Source organism: Morus notabilis, unplaced genomic scaffold (genome assembly GCF_000414095.1).
Source record: "Morus notabilis unplaced genomic scaffold, ASM41409v2 Scaffold1703, whole genome shotgun sequence".
NCBI classification, from domain to species: Eukaryota; Viridiplantae; Streptophyta; class Magnoliopsida; order Rosales; family Moraceae; genus Morus; species Morus notabilis.
The window spans coordinates 7,173-18,225 of NW_010365457.1; the positions used below are offsets into that span (position 1 = coordinate 7,173).

At 37.2% G+C, this 11,053-nt stretch overlaps 2 protein-coding genes across 4 annotated transcripts; one reads left to right on the forward strand and one right to left on the reverse strand.

Annotated features, from left to right (window-relative positions):
* The first annotated feature begins 401 nt into the window (after positions 1–401).
* On the forward strand, positions 402–5,207 carry LOC21384518 (protein SICKLE). Of its 3 annotated transcripts, XM_024172247.1 has the most exons (4): positions 402–626; positions 712–801; positions 3,147–3,478; positions 4,093–5,207. In XM_024172247.1, exons 3-4 carry the CDS (start codon positions 3,160–3,162, stop codon positions 4,815–4,817), a joined length of 1,044 nt encoding a protein of 347 aa, XP_024028015.1. In that variant the 5' UTR covers positions 402–626; positions 712–801; positions 3,147–3,159; the 3' UTR covers positions 4,818–5,207. The 3 variants fall into 3 exon arrangements, with proteins under 3 accessions (XP_024028015.1, XP_024028014.1, XP_010106355.1); XM_024172246.1 differs by having other exon boundaries at positions 402–801; XM_010108053.2 differs by having other exon boundaries at positions 402–801; positions 4,096–5,204.
* A 402-nt stretch (positions 5,208–5,609) lies between these two features.
* Positions 5,610–9,647, reverse strand: LOC21384519 (VIN3-like protein 2). Its single transcript, XM_024172248.1, is given in 5 exon segments — positions 5,610–5,902; positions 5,904–6,693; positions 7,084–7,406; positions 7,675–8,335; positions 9,524–9,647. Coding segments are annotated over 5 exon segments (1,977 nt in total). The 5' UTR covers positions 9,579–9,647; the 3' UTR covers positions 5,610–5,754.
* Positions 9,648–11,053: the final 1,406 nt, after the last annotated feature.

The window sequence follows — 11,053 nt, forward strand, 5'->3', positions numbered from 1 at the left end:
AAAAAGGAAAATTCTTGTGAGAAAAAAAAAGAATAGTTTGATTGGTGTGTGGGTAAAAAAGAGAAAAAAAATATAATTTAATTGTAAGGGTTTTTTTTTTTTTTAATTTTTAGAGGAGGGGTAGTTTAAAAGCGGACTGCGGACGTGTGAAAAGTAGAATGGAATGAAATCTAGCTGTACGGTTCCTGTAACAAACGATATGTCGTTCTCTCTGATGGTAAAACGACACCATCTTTTGGGTAAACAAGACGTCGTTCATTTACATAATTACAGGTAAAAAAACAAACGTCGTTTCGTAACCGATATATATATATATATATATTTTTTTTTTTTTTTGAAAATAAACCTATATCAATTCAGACGACGCGCCGTTTTAATTTTTTTTCATCGTCATTGTTGAAAAAGACAGCACAAAATCCCCTTTTCTGCAGAACCCAAAAAAAAAAAAGAACAACCGTTCCGGTGCGAGCCCAGACAAGTGACGACCTTCCTCTCCTTGTGGAGCGCCCTTTGAACGACGTCGGTGGCCATGCCTTGATTCTTCCTTCTCCGGCGATGCTACTATAACCCGCTTTTGCAGCAGCAAATCTTCTTCTTCGATTTCGATGCGCTCGTCTAAGAATCTGGTAAAGTTCTCGTCTTTGATCTCCGAATAATACTTTCCGTTCACGCCCTAATTCGCACAAATGAAATCGGAGGAATTGAGAGTAGAGTTCTGCTGAGTTTCAAAGAAACCCCCGAGGAAGTAACATCACCTTCGATTGCTCTCCTTCTGGTCCCCGCGTTCCTGAGTTTTAAAAGGTCTCTCTCTCTCTCTCTCTCTCTCTCTCTCTCTCTCTCTGATTTTATTGAAACTTTCGATATGTTTGTTTGGAAAATCTAACAAATTCTCTCTTTTTAGGTGTATTATGTAACCTTAATTCTTCCATATATGAATCCTTTGTGACCGTTTTCTTGTAACCTTTGTGGTGGTTTTTCTGTCTGTCTAATTGATTTTGTTTCTCTTCTGCCTGCCTATGGAAAATATATATGCTACTTTTCCTTTCAATCTTTTAGTTTATCTTGAAAGTTGTGTTCAACTCTTGTTTTCAGCTGAGTGATATCTCCAATCTCCCTTGATTGGAAGTGATTATGTACGGTTTTAACTCAGCATTGCCTTTAATCACTAATTGGATCCTCTCGGTTTGAGTCTCATCTCATGTATTTACAAGTTTTTTTTTTTTTTTTTTATCATCGCTTGTTCATATTTTGCTTTATTTTAAGAATTTGTTTTTCTACATTCAGAAGTTTGTTTATGTAAATTTGGTTTCTCTTTGGGTAATACAGGTAGAGTATGGTATTACTTTGCATAATTTAATTGTTTTAGTATGATGTATTGATTATCTTCCCGTTACTTTAGAAAATAGTGAAGTTCTACAATTTCTTTTATGTTTTCCTGACTAATTTATGTCTATACTATAATAGTATTGTAATATTGATACTGACCTGAATATGTTACTGATCAAGTATTTGTATTGAGCACTGTGTGAATGGTTTTTGATGATTTGTATAGATTAGGATTTTTTTTCCTCTTTCTTTGTTTGGTAACTAGATTTGGTTAGAGTTTCTTCTGTAATCCATATGTATTCCCACTATATGGCATTTTTTTCTTGAAATATCTTTGAGTTTATCCATGTTTATCTGGGTTTTTCTTCAGTTAGTTTCTGCACTTGTTGCATTATGCCAAGATTTTATTCTTGTTCCTTTACCTAATTGATTTTTCTAATTGACTCACATTCTGCCACACTTGTTGTTGTCTATCTGTATGTAATAACCTATGCCATTGTCTTGTATTATAGTTATACTTTACTCTTAGATTTTCTCTCTCTGTTTTGTTACAACTGATATTATTTTCGTACATTACAATTTTCTTTCGTCAGTGTAATATTCTTTTCTCTTGAGTTTCACTAGTCTCTTCATGTAAGAGTTTAAATAGTTTCCCCATAAGGGTGTTTCAATAGTTCTTTTCTTAAAGTTTTACTCATATTATCTAGTTTTTATGATGACAACTTCTTATCATTAAATAACAGAAATGTCAATGATTTTCTAAATGCTACATTACTTAACTTTCCACATAAGTCAAAAAAAAAAAAAAGCTTTCCTCATAATTTACTCTTTCTCATATTCATTATTCTTTAAAAGATATATTTTAATATCATTTTAATGTTAAATCTTATGACTATTATCCTGATTGCAGTTGTCTGCTAATATAGACAGTTACTTTTGAATAGTTATTAAAAAATTTTCCTTCCGTTTCATTCTCAAACATTTTCAATAATTTCTCCCTTATTACGATAACTGCATTTCATCAGTTACTTTTATATTTCAAAAGTTAACAACTGCTCTTATATCTTATCACAACTAGTCTTATTTTTATTACCGGTTTTTAGTGGTTTTGATTCCTAAAAGTGTTTTACTTTGCTATGTATTAAAAATAGGCTGGTAAGGAAGGCCTTCCTTCCTTTCTCCCTCTCACATAAATAAAAAAAAATATATAAAATAAAATATAAATAGAAAGTAAATAAAAAAAATCAACCTTGGTTGAATACTGCAATCCTCTACATATGCTGGTTATTTAACTGCGGTTTAGCATTCAACTTTGGTTGGACTGGTCAATTAGTCTGCCAAACACAATCCGAAACTCAGAGGGAGAAAGGATTACCTGTATTTTGTCTTCTTAATGATAGGATCTATGAGAGCACCTTTATGTCATATGTTGCATTATTTTAATGGGGACACCCATAGATCCGACCTTTAAAAATTTAATTTAACGGTTAAAAACACTTGCTCTACCAGTAAAGTAAAAGTATGATTCCTTGCATAAAGTTTTCCTCATTTTCATCCTTTCTCTATTGGCTAAGTCAGCGAATTAGTTTCTAGGAACTAAATTGTTGATCTCAGTTAGATTGTGTGTGTGTGTTGTTCTTTTTTTTTCTCAATTGAGTGTCAGTAGATAAGTTCTCACGCGGAGGAGAAGTTATGTACAATACAATAGTTGTTAACATCTTTTGCATAATGCGTACATAAATTCTGCAGAATTTCTTAACATTGGATCAGTCTTGATGTCATTTTCATGGTTTAATGAATGGTCTTGTGACAACTATTAGATATTCAACTTCCATGGAGGAATCGGAGAAAAGAAGAGAAAGATTGAGAGCAATGCGTCATGAAGCCGCTGCTCAGTCTGTGAATTCTGACAACAATGAAGCTCCTGCAATGCCTTGTTACCTCTCCAATCCATTGGTCGAGACCTCCGCAGCAGCTCCGCCTCCCGAGCAATCACACGGAACGTCTAGGTTTGATTTCTACACAGATCCTATGGCAGCATTCTCTGCCAACAAGAGGAGGAATAATACTAGTGACCCGATTTCCTCTCATCATGTAACCCCCCCAGCTAACAGTGGTTCACCCATGTTGAGATCCCCATCTCCTTTTTCAGGTAATGTGTTTTGTTTGGCTTTATATATATATGTGTGTGTGTGTGTGTGTGTGTGTATGTATTAAACATGCACACACACACAAAAGAACCTGTAGCTTTTTGATGAAGCAATTGTACAGTGTTTTTCATATCTTTGTTCAGTCTCTATGAATTGGTTTTGCTGGTGAACATTAAACAGTTTTCTGATCTATTAGAGAGAAATGTGTGTGTTTTTGGTTGGTTGGCTCCAACTGTTAATTGGCGAGTTATAGAAAGTACTTGTCAAGCCTTAGGGGACATCTAATCGCCTGCTTTTCACCGAGGCATGAACCAATAGATTTCCCCAAACTACTGAGGACCTGAAACTCTTAAGGAAACCACGAGTGACTTATTAGTTCCTTTGGTTGCTATGCAAATATTTAAGGCAGAGGGAAAATTATGTTTGGCCTTCTTTTGTATTGTTTCATCTCAAACAGTTCTCCTTTTATTTTTCTTTTAGCTATGATTATTTGTTTAACAACAATAACATTTTGGATGTTTGATGCCAAGTATTTGGCACCAAGAGCCTCAATTTTGTCTGCATTTCTTCTTTACATTTCATCCTTAATTTCCCCTCTCACTAAGTGTAAATTTAGCAGGACCCAGGTACGCCGGAATGAGTCCTGCTCATCAGTTTCAGAGCAATTACTCACCCAATCCAAGAATGTACCAGCCACAAGGTTTTGGTCACGACCCCATTTCCCAGAGCGGCGAATTGGGAATGTCTAGGCCGTTTAACATGCATCAAGGCAATATGGATCCCTCGATTGGACCCGGCAGTGCGGCAGGTTATTATAACTTTCCTTCCAATCAACCAAGAGGGAGTAGGTTTCCGAGTCCTCGAATTGGTCCAACGGGTAGTTTTTTCAATGCTGGTCAAGGTAGGGCTCACTGGCACAACCACAGTCCAAACCCTGGTTTGGGACGTGGAGGCAGTCCTAGTCCTAGTTTGGGAAGAGGTGGGGGTCGCTGGCATGGTGGTAGCACGAGTCCGGGTTCAGGTCGGAGAGGAGGGCGAGGTCCAGGTTCTGCTGGTCGCCACTTTACAATGGACAGACAGCTGGGGCCAGAGAGGTTTTATGACGAGTCAATGATCGAAGATGCTTGGAAGTTTTTGGAGCCTGTTGTTTGGAGGGAGGTGGATGCTTCATTGAGTAGTTTGAGCACCCCTGACTCATCAAAATCCTGGATCACAAGATCACTTGGCGCCAAGAAAGCCAAAGTTTCGGATTCTACGAGCAAGTCCGGCTCTCAGCCAAGCCTTGCGGAGTACTTAGCGGCCTCTTTCGATGAAGCCAATAAGGACGAATCCAGTGCATGAGAGTTGCTCTCGTACATTGCAGGATGTCGTTTTAATAATGGATCTGTACTAGCCAAAAGATGGAAAGCCTTGGACGGGCTTATTGTTTGGTACTAGTGCAGCGCTTGATGCCAAGAGGCAATTAAAGGGTTATCCTCGAAAATCAAGATTCTGTGACGTGATCATGTAGTATTGTTATTTTTATTCCTTTTTTTTTTCCCGAAAATGTAAAATCTTTAGGTGGCTGCCAGTTACTAAGCCCGCTTTTAACATAGAACACGCTCAAGTGACTGCATTGCAACTATAGAGTTCTATTTTTTCCCCCCGTCTGTGTCTTGTCTCTTCAAAATCTTTCTTGAAAGGACTGTAAAGTTACCCCAAAAATGTATCCAATTAATAGGGTGTTCTAGCATTTAGTCTTTTACACCATTTTTTCTCATAATTGGCTAAAAGTAAAAAATTCAATGTCAAATTTTTTTTTTGGGCTGTTCATGTTTTCTTTTTAGGAGTGGATCTTTATTTCTCATTCTCGATTCTTGATTAATACCTTTCTGTTAATATAATTATTTGACTAAAAAATTATTAATCAAGAGTAAGAGTAAGTGATAGAAATCTTGTCCATATGCACTTGAAAAAAAAAGTGTTTGTATCATTTTTTTTTTTGGGGGATAAATAGTGTCCCAAGTCTGTTGGCAATAGTCAATTCTCTGAGCAAAATGACCAAAATCTAAATCCATACGTATGCACAAAATTCAAAATGCAGTAAAAGTCACCAACAAAGTAAAACATAGAACCAATGGCCTAAAACGTTCCTTTTTTTTTTTTTTTTTTGTGTCTAGATGTGAGTGACTTGGAGAACCATATTTTCCTCTCCCTTAAACAAAGCACCTCGAGTCCTTTTCCTTTTTTTTTTTTTTTTTTTCCTTCATAAAATGAAAGATTTTTTATGTCCTCACTTTCAATCGATCTCAATGGATCCCTCGTTACTGCCCAGAGGAGAAGTAATAGGTAGGAATGACAAGATTGGAACCGAAAGTAAAAACAAAATATCCCGTTGAAATTCAGTGCCGCAAACTTGTGCAAAACCCATACCTAGAAATTGGTTTTTGCTCACAGCCAATCTTATCCAGGAAGGTGTGCGTAAGCTGCCCAGCCAAGCTTGGCGGATCATCAACAAAAGTGTCCACAAAAACGCTGACCACTCTTCTCTCTTGCTTAGTTGCTTTGAGGCTGAACCAAGTAAGAAACTTGACTCTAAAATCTGCATTTATATGCCCTTCATTCTCTAGCCATTTGATTACTCTCACAGAATATTCATAATCACTCTCTTCAGATCTCTTTCCACTAACCGGACAAGGAACTTTCCGCATTCTGTCCGATTTACAAGGTGTCAAAGGTGAGACTGATGGGGTGATCGTCAAAGAAGGCGGCATGTGGAACCCTTTAATCTTCTTCTTGGTGATGCCGTCCAATAACTGGAGCTTTGCAGGATGGTCTTTGGAAGCAAGTTTATTGTCACTAGAGTTGGTTGATTCTGCTTGAGAATGATTCTGACCAAATGCCATGTTTTCTTCCTTTTCATGCTGATTACGTAACGCAGCATCAGGACTTTCAGACAGTGCAGGCGTGACCCATTTAGCTTCCCAAACGCCCAAGACTCCTCGGCTGCCGATCAAAGAAACCTTGCAGGAATACTCTGTTGAAGGATGGAGATTGGTGAGTTTAAATCTCTTCTCCGGCTTAAATACAATGAAAGAGGGTTGTTCGGGGTAATCCCTCATGTCACATTTGCGGTGCCATAGCCTGCAGCCTAGTACATCATTCAGCAGATGATCTTCATATTGCAACACAATCATCACCGAAGTAGGGGACAATTCCTCTAACTGTATCTCACAAACTGAGACAACAAATTGTAATCAATAAGCAACACAAAAAGAGAGAGAGAGAGAGAGCGAAATGTAAGATCCCCTCAATTTTTCTCACAGAACCTAGGAATCTCATGTTCCATGCAAGTTAAAAGGAGAAGTTAATTTCCTTGGCATTAATTTAGATACAATGTAATTTCTGGATTTTCAATTCTAATCTTTGTCAATATGGTAAATTATTGTAATATTGGAATTGGTGTGCTCTAATTCACCGTGGATCACTGAGCCGGTGACTCGAACCCCTTTGTGTCAAAGGCTACAAATCTTACCAACTAGATATCTATTTGCATGGAATTGTATGCCCTATATGTATATACTTTGTGAGTAGTCTTCAACTGGTGAAATTAAAGAAAGAAGCTTACTTGTTGCGAGCTCTTTCTTCCCCATGTAGCTAGGGTCAGCAGATGAAAACATGGAGTCGAAATATTCTACTGCAGAAGAGCACATCTTCTGAACCTCAAAACCGCAAGAGAGCCTGTTAACAATGCCGCGCGACATCTTTGCACAAACCTGATCTAAAGGTCCCACTTCCTTGTTCAGCATTTTGACAGCGCTTTCGACTATTCTCTGCACTTGTTTGTATTTCTCTGTCCCAAAAAGAATCTTGTGACATAGAGAAAGCCGTAGACATAGAACATCTACCCTTCTTGCCTCTTTGGCAACCAACAGTTGTTTCTTCCACGTTCTGCAAAGTACAAGATCGCCCTCTCAATGATAAAAGCTGAGGATAATATTTTCATCCAACTTTTTAATGCTAAGTGAAGATTTAGATTTTGCAAATCATTTTGGTATTCAAGTTGTGCTGTATGAAGAGTAATTATTAAAGCACTAATCATTTAGATGTCATTTTAGATTTTTTAAGTTTGCCAAAAACCACCAAGGACATTGACATCCACCTCATCTGCTAGAACCCCTATAGGTTACCTGTGCATATTAAGTTGAAGCTTAATTACCTCATAATATCATTGATCTTTCCACAGGAAACACAATAGAAGCTCCCATCCAACTTAGTAGAGCAATCCTTCTTCGAAATGCCCGATCTTTCGTGCTTCAAAGCACACTCCAGATGGCACGACATTCCACACGAGTTGTTCTCTCCAACAACGTCGGCCCCACAGGTCAACCACAAACTAGGATCCTTGTTGTCATCATAATGATGACATATGCAACAAGAACATCTTTTGCAAAAAGCATCTTCTAAGCTTAAGTTAGCCCTACAAGCAACATTCTCACAGAGCCGAAGATTAGCATGTTCCACTTTATTAGTGGCAAGATCTTGCTCATTGACTAGTTGAAGTGGAGCTTCTATGTTCCTTTGCCTTTTAGTTTGAACTTGAATTTTTCCCGGCGAAATAGCAGTCAAGCTATCAGTATTGCTCCTCTTGGATCTCTGTGAGACTAACTTTAGTAGGTGTTCTATCATCTGGAATTTTGAATATCCCGTGTACTTCCTCTCCTTACCCATTTCAACACAAATGATTTTGAGAAGCTCCCTGCGGGTAAAGGCACGGAGCAACTCCGGGGCATCTTTTGAGCAATGAGCGATCTCATGAACAAGCTTTATCTGCTCTCCCAAGCTTAGCCTGCTACACTTATCTGGATCAAGCGCAGAACCTGAGAAGGGTAAGAAAAAGAACATCGTTGTCATAGGTCCACAAGAAGCTCATTCACAAGTTAAAAAGCAAAAATCTAAAGTTCCTGGACATCAAAAGTCATATTTGGTGGTTTAGAAAATGAATTTCATGAGAAAAATCCGCAAGTCTGAATCACATATGCTCCAAGAAAGAAACATATGGTTGCTATGAGCAAACAAAACCCCCTCGTTTTTCCGCTACAAATTCTACGTTAGGGACTCATTTAGGAAGAGTTATTGGCGAATGTTTTGTCCATTGGAAGACAAACTTATTTACCTCAACATCATAAGCCAACACAGTTTTCTATTTCATCTCAATTCCCAAAACACACATTGATAGAATCCCATCTCATCCCTCTCTCGTGAATTAGATATTAACTTTATGCTACATTATACTTTTTCCACAGGGACGCAAAAGAATAAATATTTACAAAAGCCAAAGTTCTATTTGACTATTTGAATATGAGTGACTGGTCAAATAATATACTATTTTACCAAAATACTCCATCAAGATAACAGTGATGAAGAAGCACACCGAAATCCCCCCAAACTATCACAATTATCAAAAAGGGCCCCCCGGATTTAGAAAGGGAAAAAAAAAAAAAACATGGCATGTCATGTCCATGTGAGCGCTCGTACACACACACACACACACATTGTCATCAAGCAAATGAGATTAACTTCTGACACTGAAAAAAAAAAAAATCCCCACTCACCTCCCTAGAATTTTATCCGGAATTTCTTGCTATGGTAGTAATTCTACTAATCAAAATGTGATTAAATCATTACTTTCAAGTTTCAGACTGACGCTAAAACAATGCAAATAAATTTTTAGATTTCTCGCTGGCTAAGGCCTAAAACAGTGAAGTACGGCACTGAAAAGAAAACCCCAGAAAATTTTTGGAGGCCTGAAGAGCATACATTATTGCCAACTGTAAAGGCAATGCAGGACCAGAGAAAATGAGAAAAACAAAAAAGAGAGAAAAATAGGCAAGCCCAGATGGGAAAGAGGTTGTTAACATGCAAGCATTGTCTAATGGAAGAAGAAACGCAGAGAAAATCGCACCATGATTAGCAGCAAAATGGAAAACAAAAGAAAATAAATAAATAAATAAATAAGCCAAATAAAGCGAGAAAAATAAAAACAACAATGGGAAGTGTTCACGGACCTGAGAAGACAGATTCCATTCCAGAAAATCTCTCCTCTTGTTTGCTCATGCTCATCGCAGTGCAGTGAAGAAGAGGGACACAATAAAAGTTGAGAGAAAAAGAAGAAAAATAAAAGGAAAACTATTTATCTTGTGCTGGGTGTTTCAGTCTGAAAATATTTTATTATTTATTATAGAGAAGGGAAAATAATAGGAAGAGAGATAGAAGGGTGGAAGCAGGGAGGGACATACCAGAAAAGGAAATTTTCATTGACAGACTGTATAATAAAAAATGGGATTAATTTCAAAAATTCACTAATTCATGATCCTTATAACATTTTACCAAATGAATTTTAAAACGTAACATCTCATTCCTCCGAACTTTATTTTATTAACAACTTTGCCTCTTCCGTTACACTGAGTAACCGAATTTGCCACGTGACCATTATTTAGTGAGATTTGAAAATAAAATTACGTTTATATTCATCTTCATTCAGAATCACTGGTAACAGAATGGGCATTATTGCATCAGTTTATCCAAAACTAGATCTCATGATTCCTCTCAAAAATTATATTTTAAGGGAGAGATCCGAAAAATTTCCAAAACGTTTCAAACCATTTCCACCTCTTCCGGTACCGCTATCGCCGACTCTGAGTTTGCTCTCAGATCGTGTGGAGCTAGCGTTAGCAAGGCGAATGTGAACGGTTTGGGCACCAATGCCGAAGCCATAGCAGTCATCTTCTTCTGCGGCACCACTCACAGAGGTCGACATGCGTTCGACGAGACCCCAATATCTAGATTTTTATCTTCGTCATCATCAACATTATTAAGTTGAACTATATTACTTATGAGCTCCGTGTATTATCTGTAAAGGTGAACTATGTGCAATGTAAAATGTGAATCCATTAATAGATCTAAAACTCAGTCATTCGAAAAGAAAGTACCCAACCAATCTCTTCAAAGAAAGAGATGAGTTTTTTTTCTCTCTCTCTTTTTTCTTTTTTTCTTTAATTTTTCCCTTAAATTATGGCTTTGTTCAAGCAAACCCAAAAGAAATGCCCAAAGCCAATACAAAACCCGAGAAGGGATGAAAAGTGAGGAAAAGAAAAATGAAATCCAGACGCAAGACAACTTCTATTTATCGATCTTATTCATCTTTCTGCTAATTAGGAGAAAGGTATATTTGTCGATTCTTTAATATCTAGATAGCAATGAATTTCAAAATGTTTTTGGAGCAAATCTTAATTTTTTTTAATAACATGATAAACTGATGCATTTTAATCCATTTTTTAATAACCTGGGGTTTTTACATGATATTTTACGATATTACCATCCTCAGATGGGTTAAATAATGGACATGTGGCGAATTTCGTCACTCAGTGTAATGGAATGGGCAAAATTGTTAACGGAACAAAGTTCGGGGGGAGCGGATGTTACATTTTGAAATTCGGGAGGCAAAGTGTTACAGGGGTCATAATTCAGGGAGAATTTTTGAAATTAATCCTAAAAAATGCTTAGGGCACCATTAGTGTTAAATACCACCGTTAATA

Excerpts from the sequence above, each read along its gene's own strand:
- LOC21384518 (XM_024172246.1), top strand. The coding sequence starts at position 3,160 with ATGGAGGAATCGGAGAAAAGAAGAGAAAGATTGAGAGCAATGCGTCAT. Across the intron at positions 3,479-4,092 it reads ATCCCCATCTCCTTTTTCAG|CAGGACCCAGGTACGCCGGA; the intron begins GTAATGTGTTTT and ends GTGTAAATTTAG.